General features: G+C 44.2%; 1 protein-coding gene across 2 annotated transcripts in view; it reads left to right on the top strand.

Annotated features, from left to right (window-relative positions):
• The window catches only part of xpo4 (exportin 4), a 43,764-nt gene that overhangs the window by 8,939 nt on the left and 7,893 nt on the right, over nt 1-26,932 (top strand). For both annotated transcript variants that reach the window (XM_014174045.2, XM_014174044.2), the window contains exons 5-13: nt 14,980-15,096; nt 15,245-15,398; nt 18,249-18,361; nt 21,510-21,667; nt 22,432-22,606; nt 22,744-22,920; nt 23,660-23,802; nt 23,929-24,074; nt 24,734-24,911. In XM_014174045.2, coding sequence (XP_014029520.1) covers nt 14,980-15,096; nt 15,245-15,398; nt 18,249-18,361; nt 21,510-21,667; nt 22,432-22,606; nt 22,744-22,920; nt 23,660-23,802; nt 23,929-24,074; nt 24,734-24,911 — 1,361 coding nt within the window. The remainder of the gene's footprint in view (nt 1-14,979; nt 15,097-15,244; nt 15,399-18,248; nt 18,362-21,509; nt 21,668-22,431; nt 22,607-22,743; nt 22,921-23,659; nt 23,803-23,928; nt 24,075-24,733; nt 24,912-26,932) is intronic.

Genomic DNA, 26,932 nt, shown 5'->3' with positions numbered 1-26,932 from the left:
TATAGACCTACACAAGGCTGGAATGGGCTACAAGACCATCGCCAAGCAGCTTGGTGAGAAGGTGACAACATTTGGTGCGATTATTCGCAAATGGAAGAAACACAAAAGAACTGTCAATCTCCCTCGGCCTGGGGCTCCATGCAAGATCTCACCTCGTGGAGTTGCAATGATCATGAAAACGGTGAGGAATCAGCCCAGAACTACACGGGAGGATCTTGTGAATGATCTCAAGGCAGCTGGGACCATAGTCACCAAGAAAACAATTGGTAACACACTACGCCGTGAAGGACTGAAATCCTGCAGCGCCCGCAAGGTCCCCCTGCTCAAGAAAGCACATATACATGCCCATCTGAAGTTTGCCAATGAACATCTGAATGATTCAGAGGACAACTGCGTGAAAGTGTTGTAGTCAGATGAGACCAAATTGGAGCTCTTTGGCATCAACTCAACTCACCGTGGTTGGAGGAGGAGGAATGCTGCCTATGACCCCAAGAACACCATCCCCACCGTCAAACATGGAGGTGGAAACATTATGCTTTGGGGTGTTTTTCTGCTAAGGGGACAGGACAACTTCACCGCATCAAAGGGACGATGGACGGGGCCATGTACCGTCAAATCTTGGGTGAGAACCTCCTTCCCTCAGCCAGGGCATTGAAAATGGGTCGTGGATGGCTATTCCAGCATGACAATGACCCAAACACACGGCCAAGGCAACAGAGGAGTGGCTCAAGAAAAAGCACATTAAGGTCCTGGAGTGGCCTAGCCAGTCTCCAGACCTTAACCCCATAGAAAATCTGTGGTGGGAGCTGAAGGTTCGAGTTGCCAAACGTCAGCCTCAACCTTAATGACTTGGAGAAGATCTGCAAAGAGGAGTGGGACAAAATCCCTCCTGAGATGTGTGCAAACCTGGTGGCCAACTGCAAGAAACGTCTGACCTCTGTGATTGCCAACAAGGGTTTTGCCACCAAGTACTAAATCATGTTTTGCAGAGGGGTCAAATACTTATTTCCCTCATTAAAATGCAAATCAATTTATAACATTTTTGACATGCATTTTTCTGGATTTTTGTTGTTGTTATTCTGTCTCTCACTGTTCAAATAAACCTACCATTACAATTATATACTGATCATTTCTTTTTCAGTGGGCAAACGTACAAAATCAGCAGGGGATCAAATACTTCCCCCCCCACTGTATATGTAATTCCCAAACGTTCTATGAATTTATGAAAATGTGAAAATGACTATACCTAAGTGTTCGCTTGTCAGAAAATGTTTTAAAAAAGGTGTCATTCTTCTTGGGGGTGTATATGAACAGATTTTAATACGATTTAATGTTGCTAAATCGCTGTCAGTTCCACTTTAAATGAATGTTGAAGAAACATGGGCAATTTCCGAGTTTGTAAACGAGACAGTTTATATGCGCGAAGCCCACAATTATGCACCTTTCAATTATTATTTCCAGCTCTTTGTTGAACAATTACAGTATGCATACCCATTGACTTATTCCTATTTTGTTGTTACAGCCTGAATTGAAATGGATTAAAATAAAAATAGTTCTCACTCATATACACACAATACCTTATAATGACAAAGTGAAAACATGTTTTTAGAAATGTTGGTTAATTTATTGAAAACTTAAATGCAGAAATATCTATTTTACATAAGTATTCACTCCCCTGAGTCAATACTTTGTAGAAGCACCTTTGGCACCGACTACAGCTGTGAGTCTTTCTGGGTAAGTCTCTAAGAGCTTTCCACACTTGGATTGTACAACATTTGCCCATAATTATTTTCAAAATTCTTCAAGCTCTGTGAAATTGGTTGTTGATAATTTCTAGACAAGCATTTTCAGGTCTTGCCATAGCTTTTCAAGTATATTTAAGTAAAAACTTTATCTTGGCCACTCAGGAATGTTCACTGTCTTGGTAAGCAATTCCAGTGTATATTTGGCCTTGTGTTTTAGGATATTGTCCTGCTAAAAGGTGAATTTGTCTCCCAGTGCCTATTGGAAAGCAGACTGAACCAGGTTTTCCTCAAGGATTTTGCCTGTACTTATCTCTATTCTGCTTATTATTATCCTAGAAAACTGAAAATATGAAGCGTGATACTCAGTGATGTGTTGCGTTGGATTTGCCCCAAACATTACACTTTGTATTCAGGACATGAAGTTCATTTCTTTGCCACATTTTTTTCATTGAAGTTTTACTTTAGTACCTTATTGCAAACAGGATGTTGTGGAATATTTTTATTCTGTACATGCTTCCTTTTTTTCACTCTGTCATTTAGGTTAGTATTGTGGAGTAACTACAATGTTGTTGATCCATCCTCTGTTTTCTCCTATCACAGCCATTAAACTCTGTAACTGTTTTAAAGTCACCATTGGCCTCATGATGAAATCCCTGAGCGATTTCCTTCCTCTCCGGAAACTGAGTTAAGGAAGATGCCTATTTTTGTAGTGATTCTGTTTATTGATAAACCATCCAAAGTGTATTTAATAACTTGCTCAAAGGAATATTCAATGCCTCCTTTTTGTATTTTTACCCGTCTACCATTAGCTGCCCTTTGCGAGGCATTGGGAAACCTCCCTGGTCTTTGTGGTTGAATCTGTGTTTGAAATTCACTGCTCGACTGAGGGACCTTACAATTATCTGTATGTGTGGGTTACAGAGATGAGGTAGTCATAAAAAAATAATGTTAAACACTTATTGCACACAGTGAGCCCATGCAACTTATTTTGTGAGTTAAGCACATTTTTACACCTGAATGTATTTATTCTTGCCATAACAAAGGGGTTGACTACTTATTGACTGAAGACAGTTCAGCTTTACATTTTTTATCCATTTGTAAAATTTTGAAAAACCATCATTCTACTTTGACATTATGGGGTAGTGTGTGTGTGTAGGCCAGTGACAAAAACATTTAAATGTAATCCATTTTAAATTCCGGTTGAATACTTATGTAAATGTGATTTAATAAACTTAATACATTTTAATAACTTATGTAAAAATGTTTTAATAAAATGTGCAAAAAATACATTTCATCTATTTTTGTTTTGTCGTTATGGGGTTGAGTGCAGATTGATGAAGGGGGAAAAAAAACTATTTTAATCAATTTTAGAATACAGCTGTAATGTAACAAAATGTGGAAAAAGTCAAGGGGTGTGAATACTTTTTGAAGGCACTGTACACTGACAGCCCAACACACAGTACATACTCCCACACACATATGCATACTGATGCCACACACACCACATGCTGCTCCTAGTCACTTTACCCCTACCTATACACTGCGTTTGGAAAGTATTAGGACCCCTTGACTTTTCCACATTTTGCTACATTACAGCCTTATTCTAAAATTGATTAAATTGTTTTTTTCCCCCTCAATCTACACTCAACCCTATTATGACAAATCAAAACGTTTTTAATTATTTTATTAAAACTGATCACATTTACATAAGTATTCAGACCCTTTCCTCAATACTTTGTTGAAGCACCTTTGGCAGCGATTACAGCCTTGAGTCTTCTTGGATATGACACTATAATCTTGGCACACCTGTATTTGGGGAGTTTCTCCCATTCTTCTCTGCAGATCCTCTCAAGCTCTGTCAGGTTGGATGGGGAGCGTCACTGCACAGCTATTTTCAGGTCTCTCCAGAGATGTTGGGTTCAAGTCTGGACTCTGGCTGGGCCACTCAAGGACATTCAGTGACTTCTCCCGAAGCCACTCCTGCGTTGTCTTGGCTGTGTGCTTAGGATTGTTGTCCTGTTGGAAGTTTAACCTTTGTCCCAGGCTGAGGCCCTAAGCACTCTGGAGCAGGTTTTTATCAAGGATTTCTCTGTACTTTGCTCTGTTCATCTTTCCCTCGATCTTGACTAGTCTCTGCCACTGAAAAACATCCCCACAGCATGATGCTGCCACCACCATGTTTCACCGTCGGGATGGTGCCAGGTTTCCTCCATACGTGACACTTGGAATTCAGGCCAAAGAGTTCTATATTGGTTTCATCAGACCAGACAATCTTGTTTCTCAGGGTCTGAGAGTGCTTTAGGTGCCTTTGGCAAACACCAAGCGGGCTGTCATGTGCCTTTTACTGAGGAGTGGCTTCTGTCTTCACCACTGTACCATAAAGGCCTGATTTGGTGGAGTGCTGCAGAGATGGTTGTCCTTCTGGAAGGTTCTCCCATCTCCACAGAGGAACTCTGGAGCACTGTCAGAGTGACCATCGGGTTCTTGGTCACCTCCCTGACCAAGGCGCTTCTCCCCCGATTGTTCAGTTTGGCCGGGCGGCCAGCTCTAGGAAGGGTATTGGTGGTTCCAAACTTCTTCCATTTAAGAATAATGTAGGCTACTGTGTTCTTGGGGGTCCTTCAATGCTGCAGACATTTTTTTTGGTACCCTTCCCCAGATCTGTGCCTCGACACAATCCTGTCTCGGAGCTCTACGGACAATTCCTTCAATCTCATGGCTTGGTTTTTTTTCTCTGACATGCACTGTCAACTGTGGGACCTTATAGATAGGTGTGTGCCTTTACAAATTATGTCCAATCAATGGAATTTACCACAAGTGGACTCAAGTTGTAGAAACATCTCAAGGATGATCAATGAAAACAGGATGCACCCGAGCTCAATTTTGAGTCTCTTAGCAAAGGGTCTGAGTACTTATAGATATTTCACTTTTTTTTCTCCAATAAATTTCCAAAACTGTCTAAACCTGTTTTTGCGTTGTCATTATGGGGTATTATGTGGTGTGAATACTTTCTGAATGCACTGTATGTACAGTATATAGCTACCTCAATTACCTTAATCCCCTGCACATCGACTCAGTACTGGTACTCCCTGTATATGGCCATATTATTTTTACGCCCTAAATAGCCATGTTATATTTACTTGTTATTTCTATTTGTTATTCACTATGCCAATATTTCAATTTTTTTATTTACTTTTGTATCTTATCTTTAACTCTGCCTTGTTGGAAAATGGTAAGCATTTCGCTGTTGTCTACGGAGCATGTGACAAATAAAGTTTGATGGCAAGTGTTTTTTTTTTTTTCTCCCCAATTTCCTGATTACAATCTTGTCTCATCGCTGCAACTCCCCAATGGGCTCGGTAGAGGCGCTAGTCGAGTAATGTGTCCGCCGAAACATAACTCACCAAGCCGTGCTTCTTAACACCTGCTCGCTTAACCCGGAAGCCAGCTGCATCAATGTGTCGGAGGAAACACCATTCAAGTGACGCCCGAAGTCAGCCTCCAGGCGCCCAGCCCGCCACAAAGAGTCACTAGGATTAGGTCAATCCCTAACCAGGACAATGATGGCCCAATTGTACTCCGCCCTATAGGATGGCTGGTTGTGTAACAGCCTGGAATCGAACCCCGGGCTGTAGTGATGCCGCAATATTGCGACGCAGTGCCTTAGACCACTGGGCCACTTGGGAGGCCGGCAAGTGCTTTTTATGTTGTTTTTCTCTTGTTATTGACCCAGTGGGGATGACCTATCACGCTGGCCAGTACTAATTATCAATATATACTTTAGAAGTGTCTCATCTATCTCAAAAGGCAGAACCAGCCCAAGAAAGGGCACCTTAATAATAATAATCACTATATTTACTTTACAAACAGTAATTATCCTAGTTGATTGCACATAGCATGGACACATAGTACTGGCACTCACTCCACGGTGGTTGGAAATGGGTATGGGAGCTGAACACGCAGCGACCCAGATCCCTCTACTGTTGTAGGTTACACATACTGAAAAAATAGGTGTCTCATTTAGTCCTGTGGAATCATTAGTCATATTATAGATCTATTTTTTTCCTCCTTCATAATGCACCTTACTTAAAATAAGTGGTTGACTAGAGCGCATTTATATATACGCTACCAGTCAAAAGTTTGGACACTCCTACTCATTCCAGGGTTTCTCTTTATTTGTACAATTTTCTACATTGTAGAATAATAGTGAAGACATCAAAACTATGAAATAACACATGGAATCATATAGTAACCAAAAAAGTGTTAAACAAATATATTTGAGATTCTTCAAATTAGCCACCCTTTGCCTTGATGACAGCTTTGCACACTCTTGGCATTCTCTCAACCAGCTTCGTGAGGTAGTCCCCTGGAATGCATTTCAATAAACAGGTATGCCTTGTTAATTTGTGGAATTTATATTTGTCTAACACTTGTTTGGTTACTACATGATTCCATATGTGTTATTTCATAATTTTGATGTCTTCAGTATTATTCTACAATGGAGAAAATAGTAAAAAATAAAGGAAATCCCTTGAACGAGTCGGTGTGTCCAAACTTTTGACTGTGTCTGTCTGTCTGTCTGTCCCAATAACCTGCATTAAGTACAGGACAGATTCATTCAGGAAACATCAAAGGGGAGGAGGTGAAAGGAACATGAGGGATTTATTGTTTTGTTTAGTTTTTTATGTCTTGTTAATACATGCCCACTAAGAAGCATGAGGTTTGGCCAATACTATTTTTATTGTAGCTGTTTATGTATAGTGCCCTCCACTAATATTGGCACCCTTGGTAAATATGAGCAAAACGGGCTGTGAAAAAAATGTCTGCTGTTTATACTCTAGGTCTTTCATTCAAAATATTCACAAAAATCGAACCTTTATTTGAAGTAAAATTATTGGAAAAAAATACATGTGAAATAAATATTTTTCTCCGAAACATGTGCCACAATTATTGGCACCCCTAGAAATTGTTATGAGTAAAATCTAACTGAAGTATATTACCAATATGAGCAAAACTGTGATTTACATTTTTTTTTTATCCTCTTGGTCTTTTCATTCAAAATATTCACAAAAATCAAACCTTTTAATTAAAGTAAAATAGTTGAAAGAAAAAATACATTCTCATCAAAAAAACAAGTATTTTTCTCAAATGTGTGCCACAATTATTGGCACCCCTTCATTCAATACTTTGTGCAACCTCCCTTTGCCAAGATAACAGCTATGAGTCTTCTCCTATAATGCATAATGAGGTTGGAGAACACATGGCAAGGGATCTGAGACCATTCCGCCATACAGAATTTCTATAGATCCTTCAGATTCCGAGGTCCACAGTTGTGGACTCTCCTCTTCAGCTCATCCCACATGTTTTCTATATGGTTTAGGTCAGGGGACTTTGACGGCCATGGCAAAACCATGATTCTGTGGTCAGTGAACCATTTTTGTGTTGGTTTTGAGGTGTGCTTTAGAGCATTGTCCTGCTGGAAGATCCAACCATGGCCCAGTTTAAGCTTCCTAGCAGAGGCAGTCAGGTTTTGATTTCATATCTGCTGGTAGTTGGAGTCCATGATGCCATGTGTCCTAACAGCCCCACAACATCAAAGATCCACCACCATACTTCAGTGGGGGATGAGGTACTTTTCTTTATGGCTATCTTTCGGTCTACGCCAAACCCACCTCTTGTGGGGTTTTTTCTCCATAAAGCTCTATTTTGGTCTCATCTGACCATAGAACCTGGTCCTATTGAAAGTTCCAGTAACGTTTGGCAAACTGTAGGCGCTTGAGTTTGTTGTTTGATGACAGCAAAGGCTTTTATATGGCAACCCTCCCAGGGGCGAAAATCTGATATCAACTTTGGAGGGGACAATTACATTACATTTTCTCAAGAGCAATTCCTGAGGGGGACACCAAAAGTAGTGCTGTAACACATAGCCTACGTTTAATATGGTAAATGTATATTGAGGAACCAAAGAAATAAGGTTCCTCAATATACATTTACCAAAACTACACAACTAATCACAACAGCAAAACCATTGCCTTTAACAAATCTTAGTTCAGTCACCAGTTTAAGTTGAGAGTGGGGGTATCCATGGCATTTTCCAATTATGTTCCTATTTTACAAGTAAAAAAAATTGAGAACCTTTCATAATGTTGCCAAAAAGACTCAACAAACTTACCTGAGACTCCCTGTCTCTGCCAGTCTGTCCCTGCATATCTGTCCCCAACTCTGCTGTCTGTGTGCCATCAGTTGCCTGCTCTGCCTAATGACATCATTGTGAAACATTTCCATTAGAATTTCATTTCTTTCTTATGAACATTTTATCAACTAGTCTTTGAGATATTAGGCTACTAGGGTTCTTACTTTGCGTTTTGGTGTACTGAAAAAGACTCTGATGTCCGTCTTTTTTTCTGCCATTTTTCCACCTGGCTGGCTGGCTGGCTACACACACAGTGTGTAGGTTATTTACAGTAGGAGATGGGCTTCTATCATCTTATCTTTTATCATTCTATTTGGGCTTCGATCTAAAAGGTAGCTAGCAAATGTGAAACGGATTGCAGTGACAAGAGTTGACAGCTGTATGAGTTCAACATTTACACAACATATGCTGCAACCTTTTGTAATTTTAACCGTTTGTTTCATATTGGCTGGCTTCTAACAATAGCTGAATTTGCAAAGCTAGCGGGCACCAATTCAGTGGTGTTTGCTATAATCTTTGCTACCCGGGTTAAATAAAGGTGAAATAAAATATATAAATAAAAGTTCCCTTGCGACAATTTAGCTTTTGCAACGAGACCATTAAATATATTTAAAACAATGGTAGAAGAGAGTGTAGTTCTGTTCAGTTTATCGCTAACCTTATCACAGGGACTTTGAAGCACTAACTTACATGCATGCTGATCTTGGAATAAATTGACGATAGCAAAGATTCCATCTTTGACGACGCGACATAAATGGAATAGGTACTAGCTAGCTTAATAGTTAATATGTGCGCGCTAGCTCTGCAAATTCAGCTACTGTGTGTGCGCGATTGACTGGATTAACCTCACGTCAGTTACGTGCATTGAGTGCCTTTCAGACAGTAGATACGACCTCTACGTTACCTAGCAAGCTAAGGAACTGGCAAAGTGTGGGGGGGTCGCAATCTTTTGAAACTTAAAAACGCGCTATTAAGTGTCTATAATCAGCACAATTGCTTGCATTGCGTATTATTAATATTATTTAAATTACATAGTTATGTTTCAGTGATATATTGGGGGGGACAAATCATATTTTTCCCAGGATGGTGGGGTCGTCCCCCCCCCGGGATTTCCGCCCCTGAACCCTCCCAAACAACTTGTGGTTATGTAGGTGGTGTCTGATCAGAGTTTTGGAGACTTTCTGACCCCAAGACCCAACTAACGTCTGCAATTCTCCAGCTGTGATCCTTGGAGATTTTTTGGCCACTCTAACCGTCTTCCTCACGGTGCGTGGGGTCAATAAAGACAGACGTCCTCTTTTTGTCGCACATTACTGTGTTCTTGGGTCTTTCCCATAGTCATGGATGACTATGGGAAAGACATGGATGACTTTCCAAAGTCATGGATGACTATGGGAACTTGGCCTGTGTGTCACCTCATATTTATACCCCAGTGAAACAGGAAGTCATGGCTTAACACTTAAGGTCACCTGAGTGATTAGGAACACTTAACTTAAAATATGAATGGGAATATACAGTGGGGGGAAAAAACGTATTTGCTCCCCTGCTGATTTTGTACGTTTGCCCACTTACAAAGAAATGATCAGTCTATAATTTTAATAGTAGGTTTATTTGAACAGTGAGAGACAGAATAACAACAAAAAAATCCAGATAAATGCATGTCAAAAATGTTATAAAATGATTTGCATTTTAATGAGGGAAATAAGAATTTGACCCCTCTGCAAAACATGACTTAGTACTTGGTGGCAAAACCCTTGTTGGCGATCACAGAGGTCATACATTTCTTGTAGTTGGTCACCAGGTTTGCACACATCTCAGGAGGGATTTTGTCCCACTCCTCTTTGCAGATCTTCTCCAAGTCATTAAGATTTTGAGGCTGACGTTTGGCAACTCGAACCTTCAGCTCCCTCCACAGATTTTCTATGGGGTTAAGGTCTGGAGACTGGCTAGGCCACTCCAGGACCTTAATGTGGTTCTTCTTGAGCCACTCCTTTGTTGCCTTGGCCGTGTGTTTTGGGTCATTGTCATGCTGGAATACCCATCCACGACCCATTTTCAATGCCCTGGCTGAGGGAAGGAGGTTTTCACCCAAGGTTTGACGGTACATGGCCCCGTCCATTGTCCCTTTGATGCGGTGAATTTGTCCTGTCCCCTTAGCAGAAAAACACCCCCAAAGCATAATGTTTCCACCTCCATGTTTGACGGTGGAGATGGTGTTCTTGGGGTCATAGGCAGCATTCCTCCTCCTCCAAACACGGCGAGTTGAGTTGATGTCAAAGAGCTCCATTTTGGTCTCATCTGACCACAACACTTTCACCAGTTGTCCTCTGAATCATTCAGATGTTCATTGGCAGACTTCAGACGGGCCTGTATATGTATTCTTGAGCAGGGGGACCTTGCGGGCGCTGAAGGATTTCAGTCCTTCACGGCGTAGTGTGTTACCAATTGTTTTCTTGGTGACTATGGTCCCAGCTGCCTTGAGATCATTGACAAGATCCTCCCGTGTAGTTCTGGGCTGATTCCTCACCGTTCTCATGATCATTGCAACTCCACGAGCTGAGATCTTGCATGGAGCCCCAGGCCGAGGGAGATTGACAGTTCTTTTGTGTTTCTTCCATTTGCGAATAATTGCACCAAATGTTGTCACCTTCTCTCCAGCCTTGTGTAGGTCTACAATCTTGACCCTGACATCCTTCGAGAGCTCTTTGGTCTTGGCCATGGTGGAGAGTTTGGAATCTGATTGATTGATTGCTTCTGTGGACAGGTGTCTTTTTTACAGGTAACACGCTGCGGTTAGGAGCACTCCTAATCTCAGCTCGTTACCTGTAAAAAAGACACCTGGGAGCCAGAAATGTTTCTGATTGAGAGGGGATCAAATACTTATTTCCCTCATTAAAATGCAATTCAATTTATAACATTTTTGTCAAATGTGTTTTTCTGGATATTTTTGTTGTTATTCTGTCTCTCATTGTTCAAATAAACCTACCATTAAAATTATAGACTGATCCTTTCTTTGTCAGTTGGCAAACGTACAAAATCAGCAGGGGATCAAATACTTTTCCCCCCCACTGTACTTCAGTTAGATTTTCCTCATAAAAATTTCTAGGGGTGCCAATAATTGTGGCACATGTTTCGGAGAAAAATATTTATTTCACATGTATTTTTTTCAATTTTACTTCAAATAAAGGTTTGATTTTTGTGAATATTTTGAATGGAAGACCTAGAGAATTAGCAGCAAAGAAAAAAAATTCACAGCCCGTTTTGCTCATATTTAGCAAGGGTGCTAATATTAGTGGAGGGCACTAAACAATTTGTTTTCAAGATCCATCTCAATATCCCGTGTTGTGGATAATACTTAAGAAATGAATACATTAAATGGATACTTAGGGCTTTTGGCAATGCTAGCAGATACCCATAGATTTCCAGTCATTGCGTTAACGCTAGTTAGCATTGGCTCGCGAAAATACATATGTGACACAGAGACATAAAAATGGTATCCACGAGTTCATCTGACTCTGGGGAAGTAGATAAAGGGCCACATTGGCATCCAAATAAAAGATAATACTCCTATTACTCTCATGTCCACAACAAATTTTCAAGAATTTACTTTTGTATTGTAACATTTTATTTTAATTGACCGTGTTTCTGCATGTAAATGCCTTCCTAGAATAATTACAGACAGCCTATTGTACTTCACATTTAAGCTCAAACTTCCTTTGACAATAACAAAGACATGGCGATTCAACACAATGTTACTTAGGACCCTGGAACTGTAAGCTAAGAACACTGACTGAACACCTCCCTCTGCAACTGTATCCTGGACTTCCTGACGGGCTGCCCCCAAGTGGTGAGAGTAGGCAACAACACATCCGCAACGCTGACCTTAAACACGGGGGCCCCTCAGGGGTGCGTGCTTAGTCCCCTCCTGTACTCCCTGTTCACCCATGACTGTGTGGTAACACACAACTCCATCACCATCAAGCTTTCCAAAGACATGACAATGGTAGGCCTGATCACAGACAAAGATGAGACAGCCTATAGGGAGGTAAGAGACCTGGCAGTGTGGTGCCAGAACAACAACCTCTCCCTCAACATCAGCCAGACAAAGTAGCTGATCGTGGACTACAGGAAATGGAGGGCCGAGCATGCCCTCATTCACATCAACGGGGCTGTAGAGGAGAGGGTTGAGAGCTTCAAATTCCTCTGTGTCCACATCACCAAGGACCTATCATGTTCCAAACATACCAGCACAATTGTGAAGGGGGCACAACAATGCCTCATCCCCCTCAGGAGACAGAAAAGATTTGGCATGGGCCCACAGATCCTCAAAAAGATGAACGTGGTACCTTCAGGCGTTTGGAAATTGTTCCCAAGGACGAACCAGACTTGTAGAGGTCTACAATTTTTTTTTTATGAGGTCTTGGCTGATTTCTTCTGATTTTCCCATGATGTCAAGCAAAGAGGCACTGAGTTTGAAGGTAGGCCTTGAAATACATCCACAAGGTACACCTCCAATCGACTCCAATGATGTCTCCAATGATGTCAATTAGCCTATCAGAAGCTTCTAAAGCTTCTCTCTACAATTATTTTCCGGAATTTTCCAAGCTGTTTAAAGGCACAGTCAATTTAGTGTGTGTGAACTTCTGACCAACTGGAATTGTGTGAATTATAAGTGAAATAATATGTCTGTAAAATATTACTTGTGTCATGCACAAAGTAGATGTCCATGTGCATTCGGAAAGTATTCAGACCCCCTTCCCTCCACATTTTTGTTTCATTACAGCCTTATTCTAAAATTGATGAAGTGTTTAATTTAATCCATATACACATAATACCCCATAATGACAAAGCAAAAACAGGTTTTTAGATATTTTTGCAAATGTAAAAAAAAATATTTAAAAAAACTGATAGCTTATTTACTTAAGTATTCAGACCCTTAGCTATGAGATTCGAATTGAGCTCCGGTGCATCCTGTTTCCATTGATCATCCTTCAGATGTTTCTACAACTTGATTGGCGTACACCAGTGGTAAATTCAAGTGATTGGACATGATTTGGAAAGGCACACACCTGTCTATGTAAGGTCCCACCGTTGACAGTGCATGTCAGAGCAAAAACCAAGCCATGAGGTCGAAGGAATTGTCCATAGAGCTCCAAGACAGGATTGTGTCAAGGCACAGATCTGAGGAAGGGTACCAAAAAATGTCTGCAGCATTGAAGGTCCCCAAGAACACAGTGGCCTCCAAGACTTTTCCTACAGCTGGCTGCCCGGCCGAACTGAGCAATCGGGGGAGAAGCGCCTTGGTCAGGGAGGTGACCAAGAACCTGATGGTCACTCTGACAGAGCTCCAGAGTTCCTCTGTGGAGATGGGAAAACCATTCCAGATGGACAATCATCTCTGCAGCACTCCACCAATCAGGCCTTTATGGTAGAGTGGCGAGACGAAAGCCACTCCTCAGTAAAAGGCACATGACAGCCCACTTGGAGTTTGCCAAAAGGCACATAAAGGACTCTCAGACGATGAGAAGCAAGATTCTTTGGTCTGATGAAACCAAGATTGAACTCTTTGGCCTGACAACCAAGCGTCACGTCTTGAGGAAACCTGGCACCATCCCTTCGGGGGAAGCGTGGTGGCAGCATCATGCTTTGTGGATGTTTTTCAGCGGCAGGGACTGGGAGACTAGTAAGGATCGAGGGAAAGATGAATGGAGCAAAGTGCAGAGAGATCCTTGATGAAAACCTGCTCCAGAGCACTCAGGACCTCAGACTGTGGCGAAGGTTCACCTTCCAACAGGACAATGACCATAAGCACACAGCCAAGACAACGCAGGAGTGGCTTTAGGAGAAGTCTCAATGTCCTTGAGTTGCCCGGACTTGAGCCCGATGGAACATCTCTGGAGAGACCTGAAAATAGCCAACCTGACAGAACTTGAGAGGATCTGCAGAGCAGAATGGGAGAAACTCCCCAAATACAGGTGTGCCAAGCTTGTATCAATATGTTGAAAAAGTCAAGGGGTCTGAATACTTTGTGTGTGTGTGGTGAACAAGTCCACTCCCTCAAATCCGATAGTAGATTTTCACTGTACTTCTGGCTTTAAAGAGCAACTGCCCCTAAAATCCATATTCTCATTTAGAAAATGGCCAATCTGTGAGTCAAACATTTATTCTACTGTCAAAATTGACTTCAAAGTGTAAATAGGATCATTTTGATCATAAAGTCAGTCTTGTCCAAAACAGTTTTGTGTGACTGCATCAAAACGTAAATGAAGGTTGGGTTTGTTTCAATCCTGTCCACATGCTGGCAGCACACAAGTAATCATGAATTCGGAGTGCAGCTAGTGCAACCCAATCATAATGCCCATGGTCAATTCGGATGGACTTTGGATATACCTATGGGGCTAGGTTGGGGACCATCAGTAAATTACATAATGTACATAGGACAATATGTTAAAATTCTAATAGCTCCAAATTTCAATGACTTAACCTCAAACCAACTGTAAATTGTAGAAATTAATATACAAATATTGAAAGCATTTAATGAGAACTAAAAGGTGTGCAACAGGAAAATAGTGTCATTTTACATTTTAATTTATTGACAGTCCCTAACCAGCCCCGGAGATATGCTATCCAAAGTCAAATCAATTTTGCCACGTTTGCACAAGCTTATTGGCAAAATAATTTGGCAAACTTTTCCCACCTGTGAGCACACGAGACACGCACATAAAAAACAAGGCCAAATCAGGAAGTGCTGTTGCCCTTTAAAGGCCCATGCTGTTTCCCACTTTTCCTGTGAGATTTCTGGTCTCATCAACCTTATATGAACTCTCCCAGTAGTAGAGCTCTCCTGTCTCCACTAGATGGCAGTCTGTGTCTTCAGGAGGCCAGGTAGGGTTTCAGGAGGCCAGGGAGGGGTTCAAAGCCTGGCTCTCTTTTAGATCAGGCCTCTGTAGTAAGCTGGCTGCTATTCTGTCAGCTACCCTCAATGTGAAATATGACCAGACGGTGTGTGTGACCTGTGTGTGTATGTTTGTGTACCTGCAGCAGACGCTGGCCTGCTCCATCCTGACGGCCCTCATCAGTGAGTTCTCCAGCTCCAGTAAGACCAGTAACATCGGCCTCAACATGGAGTTCCACGGCAGCTGCAAACGCATTTTTCAGGTCAGGCCTCTTCTCTTCCTCCTGCTCCTTCTCCTCTATCCTCTGTTCCTTTCTAAGTGAACACTATGTTATCTCTGACTTGGTAGGAGTGTGTTTGTTTGCTTACATTGACAGTTTTGTGTATTTTTGTCCTAATGTGTGTGTTCAGGAGGATGACCTTCATCAGATCTTCATGTTGACCATGGAGGTGCTGCAGGAGTTCAGTCGCAGAGAGAACCTCAACGCTCAGATGTCCTCAGTGTTCCAGAGATACCTGGCCCTGGCCAATCAGGTCCTCAGCTGGAACTTCTTGCCGCCCAATCATATCCTTTCTCTAGTCTGCAGTGTTTCCCCATTGGTGGGTTAGGACCTATGTTAACCCAGAACTTAAGTCTTACATAATTGGTCAGCTACTCAATTAAGTTCTGGGTCCGTATGAGTTAAGAGAAGAGATGCTAGAACAAGGAACGAAACCGGCACTAGGAGCAGAATCGTCTCTTTGCAAGTTTGGGGCCGAATGTCGTTTGGACAGAAACATTGGTCTTGTTTGTTTTTGTCATAGGAATATTCGGGGGTCTTGGGTTCAGTGCAAAAGGTTTGGGGTGTGATATATGATATATGTTTTCATTTGTTGCTCTCATATTTGGCTGTGTTTGTGTTGGTGTGTTCTAAGTCGTGTGTGTGTGTGTGCGTGCGTGCGTGCATGTGGGCGTATGTGTGTGTCATTGGCGCGTTAATCCTACTCAGACTGGCAGCCTCTCTCTCTCCCGCCTCTCTCAGTATTTAAATGGATCTGAGGTGGCGTCGCTGCCAACCAGGGTTATGTATCACTTTCAAAGAGGCCTTGTGTGTCTGTGTCTGCCCATACCAGATAGCAGCCCAATAACCAGGCCTCTTTAAACCCCACTGCTTGTTGAGTGTCCGTCTGGAATACCAGACACCCTCGTGTGTGTGTGTGTGTGTGTCTGTGTGTGTGTGTGTGTCTGTGTGTGTTTCAAGTGGCAGTTAGTCAGTGTGGGTGCTGTCTGAATGATTGTTGGAACAGAGAACAGATTTATGATGACTCCTGGGAAGGTAAAGTGGTGTGGCTTTCGGTCCACGTGAATCAGACATGTCTCTGTGTTTGAATGTGAGTGTGTGTCAAGGGGCTGTTCCTTAATTGCATGCTTGACAGCCGTAGCCTGGCTCGATCCTTCACAAACCAACCCGCGGCATGTTTGGCATCTGTCCACGCCGCACTCCCCCTCTGGGCCTTGGCGTGTGTCACCTCTGAGCTGCGCTCCCTGTGCGTTAATACGACAACGCGTCTCCACACTGACATTAACCCTGAGGTCGGGTTGGGGTCTTGCTCAGGCTTCAGGCCTGCCCCTCGCCTTGACCCACTGGAGACCTTGACACACATACACTCCAAACCAGTGAGTTATGCTGTCTTGGGGACGGCTGTCCTAACTCGGGCAGGAGAGGGGGGAATTGGGGAGAGCAGGGGAGGGAGGGGGTGAGGGGCATTCCTCCAGTGTTATTTCACATGACAGGGCTGCAAGCGAGACTTAGTGGAGGATGTATCACTTAAACCCCCCCAACTCCTTAACATAGCTTTGTACTCTTAACACGTCCACTGCCAATGTACTGTATCTACAATGGCCAAAAAGTAATCTGGACAGAAAATACCTAGATGAGTTAAATATAGACTTAGAGGAGTATTTCTGTAGGGGGAAAAACTAATTCTGATTTTCTCTTGGCTGCGCCCATGCTCAGTCATGTGAAATCCATAGATTAGGGCCTTATGAATTTTTAAATTGACTGATTTCCTTATATGAACGAACTCTCAGCAAAATCTTTGAAATTGTTGCATGTTTTATTTATAATTTTGTTCAGTATAGAATTATATAACAACGAAGTCCAAAACATTTAGCTGTTAGCTAGTCAAGTTGCTGTATTTTTGATAGGTTAAAAACAGCTAAGTCGTTTTGTGGTTGGAATTGAGGTATGTATTTAGTTAGAGAAATTTGACATGAGCTAGCAACTTTTGACAGATTGGTTTCGTCTGGACAAACTGTTGCTAGCAACCAAATGAATACCAATGTGTTTTGTGGAGGAAAGTGATAGAGTTCCAGTATTTGCATAATCTTTTGATTTGATTATAGCTTGAAGGGTTATTGAATCTGGATCAAAAACCTCTTCTACTCAACCTGATTAATGAATGTTCATATTTGAAGATTGAAGGCCAGGCTGTTTAGCGTGACATGGAGTGGTAAGAAGTTGAATGATAGCTAAACATACTGGTACCCAGACTAAAATCTGCTTCAGTGTATATACCCCCACATCTTTGTTTTGTATTTGATACATGCATGGTTGTCAGTAAGGTAAATCTCTCACACACATGAACTCCAGTGGTTGGTCACCGGAGTTAATACCCCGTCTCCAACACTTCCCAAGAGGCTTTTCACACTCTTTTTCTCTCCCTCTACCTCTCTCTCTCTTCAGGTTCACTCAGAGTTCTGGTGGACCAGGGCTTTTTATAGAAGGTCATAAAGCCAAGGCTGCTGGAGGGAGTGCAGAGAGGGACACACACACACACACACACACACACACACACACACACACACACACACACACACACACACACACACACACACACACACACACACACACACACACTCAAGCACAAAGCTGGCACCTGTCTCTTCAGCCTGACTGTTTGTGTTACTGTGTGTGTTACTGTGTGTGTTACTGTGTGTGTTACTGTGTGTGTTACTGTGTGTGTGTATATGGGAGTGGCTGTGGGTCCGGCCCAGTGGAATGCTTGGCTTGTGATGGCGACTGGCTTTGATCTGGCATTCCTGTGGGAGTTTCTTCACTGGGCCTCAGCATAGAGCGAGGGAGAGAAAAAGACACAGTGAAGGAAAGAGAGCCTTGAGTGTGAGAGAGAGGGCAACAGAGTCAGGGAGGAGAGTGGCAGACTTGATGAGAGAGAGCTAGTGGGTGAGTAACCACAAGTTTCCACGCCACTCAGACCGCAGAGAGGGAGAGCATGGCAGGCAGAGAGAGAGGGAGGGAGACAGACCAGATTCCACTGTGACTGACTGACAGGGCTCTAGTGACAGGGGCTTTTGTGTGTGTGTGAGCCAGAGAGTCAGCATTCCCCATGTTGTTGGCCTTAACTTGGGGGTCACTGGGGCGCCACTACATCGCCATGTTCGAGTCCACCCAGAACGTGATGCTGAAGCCCACAGAGACCTGGAGAGAAGCCCTGCTTGACACCTGCGTTATGGACCTATTCTTCACCGTGAGTATTTTTCTCATCTCTCTCTATGTAGCTAGAACATTCTTCTGTCCAGCTGACTGCTCCTTGACCGTTGTCTCCTCTTGTGGTTCTTACTACGGACTGGGAGGGTTTCAACTGGATTTTATAATGAGGCATGTGAAACGGGACATTTTATAGTGACGCATTTATTACAAATAATCTTGATATTGCAATGTAGTATTTTTCCTAGGTGACGTGTAGATATGGCAGTGAAGTGTGTGTGTGTGTGTGTGTGTGTGTGTGTGTGTGTGTGTGTGTGTGTGTGTGTGTGTGTGTGTGTGTGTGTGTGTGTGTGTGTGTGAAGCTGCCGTCCTGGCTTAGTGGTGTGAGTGAGATTAAGTGTGGAAGAAATCCGTCAGCTCTCCCTCAACATCCAGGCTCTCTGTGTGCCTCTGCCGAATACTGCTCCACTCTACTCTCTCCTGTATGTGTTTTCAAGTCCCAGTCTCCTGCCATATACTGCTCCCTTCTCCTCCAGGCCATATCACATCGCTGGAGACTTCTCTATTCTGCATCGCTCAGTTTCTACAACTGGCATGAGATATAATTTTGGATGAGTGAGGTTGAGAAGCCAATAGATGTTTTGAGCTGTTTGGAATCATAATATATATTTTGTATTGTAGAATTTTACATTTTGGATGTGTGTAAATCCCTCTCCTTTCATTGAGTGGTTTGGGACCAGAAAATCTCTATTGTATTGTGTCTGACCACCGACCAGCCTAACAAGAGTTGTGGTGTTTCTTACCTCCACAATGTGGTATTTATGTGGTTAATGTAAGAGTGGTGTCTGTCTGTGTGTGCAACAGTTTGTTTTGTCCGTCTGTGTGTGTGTGTGTGTGTGTGTGTGTGTGTGTGTGTGTGTGTGTGTGTGTGTGTGTGTGTGCAACTGTTTTGTGTGTTTTGGGGTGCTCAGCTGCTGCTTCTCAATCCTCAGCTGTGAGGGTGACGGCCCAGGGAGGGGGCCGTCCAGGCACGCGCTGCCAGGGTCAGAGTTCAAAGAGAGCGATGGCAGGATTACACCCTAACCCTGGGATTAGGGGGCCCCGTTAACAGGACCCTGAGGGGGTCCATCTCCCTACTCTGTGGGTGTCAGTCTTCCTTTAAACAACTCCACTCTGGAGGCTAAGTGGTCTAAGGAATGTTGAAGGTCAGAAGTCTCTCTCCAAGTACATACATCCACTCCTTTACATTATGAAGTTGAAGCTTCCCGTTCAGTGACTGAAGGAAACAGAAACGGATGAATGTTGGAGGTAGACTGTGAGAAGAGCATTCTCAGTTCCACTCTGAGACAGTGGTCTAGGCCAGGGAGGGTAACTTGGCTAGGGGCAGAAGATCAGGGAAATATGCCACTCTGTTCTTTTGACACCTAGTGAAATGAGTGATAAGATAACATTTTCCCTACCAGCTGTAATTTTGCCTTCTGCTGTTTTTGTTAATGGTTTGCTTTGGTTTTGGCTTGTATTGGGTTTGGACTGATGAGAGTGTGGCTTTAATTTGTGATTCTGTTAGTGTCTCTGTGTGTACTGCTTCTCTTGCCCAGGGTTGCGTCTGCTTTAAGTCAGAACATATCAGCGTCTAGTACACACTCACACTAGAGCTATGTTTGCCCAGTAAACACAATCAGGGCTGCGTCTGGAGCGCTGGACCTATGATGTTTTGACGATGGCTGATTCCACCCTGGGCGGCAGTAACTGGATCTGAATGAACAAGAGAGCGAGAAGGAGAGAGACAATCCGACGGAAGCGCTCAGTTGATGGAAAAAACCCAGAAAGGCCTCCAATCCCCCGAGGAAACAGACACCAGGCTTTGTCTCCTGCTATAAATAGGAGACTCATTCTCTCTGCGCAGAGGAGTGCCCAGTCTTGTTTTGATTTACCCTCTACCCCCTGCCTGTCTCTAACTATAGTCGGACTCAAGGCGATTGGCATAGCTAGCGTTGTGCGGATGTTCGTTGGTGCAGCTGTTTTTAGAGCGCGTGCGGCATACAATCTTTGGCCTTGCACTCGCTTTCTCTCCTCCTCCTCCCTCACTCTCTCCTCCCCTTCACTTCTCTCCTTCTCCTCCCTCACTCTCTCCTCCCCTTCACTTCTCTCCTCCAGAGAATGACTTCACACTCTGGAGAGGGAAGCAGCAGCACTACCCAGCAGCAGTGAGGTCTCTCGGCTGCGCTTCGCTACGTTAGCATCAGAGCCCTCGGATCACAGTGGCTGACAACTAGCCACTACAGCTGGAGAAGAAAGGGAGAGCGAGAACAAAAGGGAGGTTGAGAGAGGGGGTCTCTCAGAGGAAGAAGGGAGAGTTCTGGAGCTGTTGGGTGGCATGCAAACGGTTGCGTTGGACTTGTGGGGCTAGCACTGGGGTTTTTCAGGGACAATAACAGTAAAAGAAACCGAGAATAGACAGTTCTGAGCGTTCAGAGCCAAGCGTGCACATTGCGCTGCTTGTCAGTGAAAACACATGTTGCTCCACAGTAGAGCTGAAGTCTGCTCACCGCTCGGTGTCCACGCAGCCAATTCACCATGCAACCTCTGTGACAGAGAATAACAAGTCGACTCTGACTACCAATCCGTTTCTGAGAAGATCCACTCTGGCTTTGGCTGAGACTGCCTTGGAGAGATTCAGACGGGCTCTGTTATCGATTGGGATTGTTTGTGGTGACATCCAGGGTTACTGTGTCTGGGTTCGGGGACCAGCGCTTCGAGCATTGATTCTCTGTTCTTATCGCTTCAAAAGACAGTGAGTCTGTCACTTCAATTGGTCTTAAAATTCTGTCTGTTGTTCTGGTCATCAGTGGCAGTCCTCAGACCTCGGTGTAATTTGACTCCCAAGTAGCTGGGAAAAGTGTCAGGGTTAACGTGGACTGAATGGAAACCGAGAGCTGTGACTGTCCTTTGTGTCCTGGTCAGGTGTTATGGGGCATGATTGGCATGGGCCGGTTTGTGTGTTGTGCTTTGTCGGAGATGCACAAGACATTATTTCAACCCAGTTTCTGCTCATTTTACCTTCATGGTCTCACAACCACCATCATTATTGTCGTCATCATAAGGAAAAAGTCTTCTGAGGAGAGAGCTGTATGTCATCACTTGCTTAAAAACAACTATTTAACACAACCCTCTACTTGTCTCCTCAGGTGCACAGAAAGATCCGTGAGGACTCGGACATGGCCCAGGACTCCCTGCAGTGCCTGGCCCAGCTGGCCTCCATGCACGGCCCCATCTTCCCTGATGAGACCGCTCAGGTCTCCTACCTGGCCCACCTGGTGGAGGGGCTTCTCAGCATGATCAATGGGTGAGTCTGTTAGGACCTTAGACTAACTGGTTGGTTTCAATGGACCCAATCCAGGGCTAGAAACACTGCTGCCCTCTGTGCGTTCAAGAAGCTCTAAATGAGTTTTGAACTTGGGCAGTTGTTTTAAGATGACACGTAGATTAATCTGTACTGCATGTTGATCATTATGGGCTGTGTGTGATTGTAAGTGATTATTTGGACTGGAGGCTGGTAGAGTAATGAGATTTTGTGTGTAATCGACTCGGCTGTCCTCCGTTAAAGTAGTTCTTATCTGAATCAAGAGGACTCAGCTCTAATGTATAAATAAAACACACATACACACTTGTGTGCTCGGAACTCGTGACTTGCTAGGCGGAGTGAGTAAGGGTCTCTCTCTCCCTTCTCCGTAATCACCTATTCCTGGAGCTTTTTTCCAGTTGCATCATCGGAAAACCATGCGGGCAGGATGGCCAATCTGCAGTGATTGAACAGCTCTGCTTGCAATTTAAATCCATCTGATGGGGGTTAGCGAGCTGCACGGTGCTAGGCAGTAGGCTAGCTACAGCAGGCCTCCAGACTGTGCTCTAACTGGGGCTGTGGAAACATGGCCCTAACCCCAAGGCAACAGGTACAGCTCAGTGCTCACACACTGGGCAGCAGAGCACAGTGTCTGGTTTAGTACCATACCTGCTTCAAAAACATTTGTGAAATACTTTCAAAAACGGTCTGATTTGGAATCAAATTGGCCAACATTCCTCTAAGGTTGTGTTTTGTTTGTGTCCCAGGATAGAGATGGAGGACTCTGAGGCAGTAGGTATCTCTAACATCATCTCCAACCTGATCAGCACTTTCCCCCGTGTCATCCTGACCGCCCTGCCCAGCGAGCTCTTCACCTCCTTCATCAACTGTCTCACCCTCCTCACCTGCTCCTTCGGACGCAGCGCCGCCCTGGAGGAAGTGGTCAGCATTACACCGCTAACCTTACAGCAGGAACATTACTGCAAGGAACATAGTGGATCCATGGAGAAAATGTTTCACGTATTGTTGTTGCATTGAAAAGGCACATTCAATGAGTCTGTCTCTCTCCCCCTGCCCAGCTGGATAAGGATGACATGGTATACATGGAGGCGTATGACAAGCTGTTAGAGTCATGGCTGACCCTGGTTCAGGACGATGAACATTTCCCCCGCGGCTGCTTTGTCCAACCCGCCGTTCAGGTCTTCAACTCCTACATCCAGTGTCACCTGGCCGCCCCCGACGGCACCCGCAATCTGGTGAGACACACACACACACCTGTCAACCTACCCCACATTACTCATCTCATATGTATATGTATATACTGTACTCTATACCATCTACTGCATCTTGCCTATGCCGTTCGGCCATCGCTCATCCATATATTTATATGTACATATTCTTATTCATTCCTTTACACTTGTGTGTATAAGGTAGTTGTTGTGAAATTGTTAGATTACTTGTTAGATATTACTGCATGGTCGGAACTAGAAGCACAAGCATTTCGCTACACTCGCATTAACATCTGCAAACCATGTGTATGTGACCAATAACATTTGATTTGACCTAGACTCAAATAATCAGTCAATTGTTATGGTTAATTGATATGTTAATGCTTGTAAACAGTCGATCCACTATGATCCACGTTCTCCCACTCCTTCACATATTCCTTCACGCTCTCTCACGTTCTCTCACTCCTTCACATATTCCTTCACGCTCTCTCACGTTCTCTCACTCCTTCACATATTCCTTCACGCTCTCTCACGTTCTCTCACTCCTTCACATATTCCTTCACGCTCTCTCACGTTCTCTCACTCCTTCACATATTCCTTCACGCTCTCTCACGTTCTCTCACTCCTTCACATATTCCTTCACGCTCTCTCACGTTCTCTCACTCCTTCACATATTCCTTCACGCTCTCTCACGTTCTCTCACTCCTTCACATATTCCTTCACGCTCTCTTTTTCTGTTTTTCTTTCTTTCTCCTGTCCTCTCCAGACAGCAAACGGTGTGGCATCTCATGAGGAGGATGAGATTAACGAGTTACAGGAGGACGACAGAGAGCTGTTCTCAGACCAGCTGGCCAGCATCGGCATGTTAGGACGCATCGCAGCCAACCACTGTATCCCCCTACTGACCAGGTACACACACACCTCTTGCTTTTAGGCTATCCCCAAGCTCTGTAAGTGACTTCATGATTCTGACGTGTGTGTGTGTGTGTGTGTGTGTGTGTGTGTGTGTGTGTGTGTGTGTGTGTGTGTGGTCAGTCTGTTGGAGGACCGGGTGACGCGGCTCCACGGCCAGCTCCAGAGGACCCAGCAGCACCTCATGAACTCGTCTAACCCCGGATCAGTGGACCGCAAGGTCCTAGACGACCTCTACGAAGACATCCACTGGCTCATCCTGGTCTCAGGTCAGTGGATTACTATAAGGATGATTCCCAACATTAATAAGGCTAGTGCTCTATGTTGGATACATGGCTCAGTTCCATCAGTGCTCCCTTGTTGTTTTAGGTATGGTTTTATTATGTAACAATTATTTTAGCATTCAGTCAATTATGTTCTGTTAGCATAACATGAAACCTAGAACTGCACTCTGGGGGGCATAGACTTTGTCCTTAGATCTCCTTAGTTGTTTTTCGGGACTAAATTTAGGCTGGGAGGCAGGCTGCGCTGGTGTATTGGTGCATGGCAGGAATGTTGTTTCGGGAAGGGCCAGGCCACCAGTTGTACAACTGCTGCTGTTTAGTACATTGTAGCATTCTCAGTGGCCACAGAATTGCCCTTTGGTGCCTAACTTCATTTGGAGTCATACACCCTTAGTTGGTTCTCTCTCTTAGTGTGCTTAGAGTCTTTCTAGGGGATCTTAGCAGTGCTTTGCGTAACACTGGTGAAGAATGACATTGGTTGTAATGTATCAGTGGAAAGCTCCACTGTAGGAGTTTTGCTGTGATGGAAAATGTTGTCTTCCAAAAGTACCTCCTTAATGGATTGTTTCTGGCTAGCCATAGTCCTAGTTGTCAGAGTGTAGTTGTGAATGCTAATTATTGAATGTGTGTGTGGGGGGGTTCAGGCTACGTCCTGGCAGATGACCCTCAGGGTGAGACTCCTCTGATCCCGGCGGAGGTGATGGAGTATTCTATCAACCACTCTACTGAGGTAGACATCAACACCACCCTGCAGATACTGGGCTCCCCCGGGGAGAAGGCCTCCTCTATCCCAGGGTGCAACAGGACAGACTCTGTCATCAGGTAAGGGAGGGACTATGATTGGTCAAAAGGCTGTGTACAGTACAGGCTGAATGTCTCCTGATTTGCTGTCTGGCACTTAATTGCGAACACCTGGATTCCCACATCTAAATGAGATGTTTGGTTTGAAAGAGAGAACTGAAACCAAGTGATATTCTGCCTCCTGTCAGTGGACCCGAGTTGCCCGTCGCTGCTATGGGTCTGAAATTAGTGCTTTTTGAGGTCGGTTCGATTATTACAAATAATCATGGTTTTAAAAAAAGGAAATGCCCTCGCTATGCGTTGTGGTTTGAATGCTGTAGAAATGCAGAATAAAACTATTAATTAAAGTCCCATGATGGTAGTCTGATTATCCCTTATTAAACATAGATTGTTTACATTACTTTAATAAAATATTTCAGTTGTATATTACATTTGTTTTATTTGATGACTTTATTATTTCATTCCAAGTCATCTCATCTCTATAGAGCTGCTGCCTGACACAATGACTATTTTAGTCGTTCTTCAACTTAAATAAGGCATATTTTTAGGACTGCTGAATTCCAACTATCAGTCACTTAGATCATGTATTTTCAGGTAGAGATGGCTTGCGATGCAGCTGCTCTCGATCACGCATTCTTCCCTCTTACGTAGCAGGCGTAAAAGAAACACAGACCGGACAAGCAGGCGCGCAATGGATTATGATCATTGTAGTTAATTACCACGTTTTCTGCGCTAAACTATGTAGACTATTGGCCTGTTGGAAACTACAACTCCCTACGACATAAATCAGATCAAGCCCGAACTGTGCTATATCTAGAGAAACTGCACAATGTGCGCATCGAGCCCACAGAAGAAGGAAAAAACTCAAACTAAATGGAATTCAAGTAATTGAACCAACGTCGGTCAATTAGTTGTTTCAAAACCAAAAAATAACAGACCATTTCGGTCAATCGCTTAGCACTATCTGAGTCACTGATCTAATGGACAGTCTACCCTCACTGTCTGTCTCTGATCTAATGGACAGCTTGGACAGTCTCTCCACACTGTCTACAGCAGCTGAGCTTTAAGCTGTGGACTTGTTCACTAAGCCCTGGTTGTAGAGCTCTGTCACGTTCACACCAGTGCTCTGTCTGTCTGGAGTGTGTCTCATAAAACCCTCTGCCCCGTGGCATGGCATGGCGGCAGCCTTTCCCTTAGATTATTTTCCAGGCAGGGCACAACGGCCCACATAACACTACACAGGCCATCTGGCATGGAAACTGTCCATAGAAACCAACAGAAGCCAAACTTTTTTTAGATCTAGGTAGGGGGTCCTCGCCCCTACAGTACAGTACAATGTTAGGGGAAATATTACGTACAGTGTGAGGCCAATGATCCACCCGTGTGTGTGTGTGTGTGTGTTTGATCACTGGTCCCCAGCGATGCGGGTGTGGCTCCCTGGGGGTGTGGTGCCAGTGCCGCAGAGGGAGAATGCCCTGGCACAGACCCAGCCATGCCAGTTGCTAACACACACACAGGCCCTTGGATGCATGATGGCGTAGCGACCTAGCCAGCCTTAGAGCAGACCCCGGCGCCAGCCCTCCCAGCCCCGGACCAGACCACCACTCCCTAACATGTTATTCAATTAGGGCAGGGCCAGGTGCTGCTAAGACTAGGAGAGGGCTGGGGTCATGTGTGTGTGGGGTTGGGGGGGTACATGCAATCATATAGGGAATTTTGGAGGTGGTTGGGGTTGTGGAAAGGGCCTCTGGTTTGTTCTCTGTGGGGGTGAGGAGGGACTGGGACAGAGGATTGTTCTGTGGGGGTGAAGGGACACAGAGGATTGTTCTGTGGGGGTGAAGGGACACAGAGGATTGTTCTGTGGGGGTGAAGGGACACAGAGGATTGTTCTGTGGGGGTGAAGGGACACAGAGGATTGTTCTGTGGGGGTGAAGGGACACAGAGGATTGTTTTGTGGGGGTGAAGGGACACAGGGACAGAGGATTGTTTTGTGGGGGTGAAGGGACACAGGGACAGAGGATTGTTTTGTGGGGGTGAAGGGA

This window comes from Salmo salar, chromosome ssa25 (genome assembly GCF_905237065.1).
Source record: "Salmo salar chromosome ssa25, Ssal_v3.1, whole genome shotgun sequence".
NCBI classification, from domain to species: Eukaryota; Metazoa; Chordata; class Actinopteri; order Salmoniformes; family Salmonidae; genus Salmo; species Salmo salar.
Note: the sequence above shows the minus strand (reverse complement) of the source record. Positions and strands in the feature narration are given on the sequence as shown.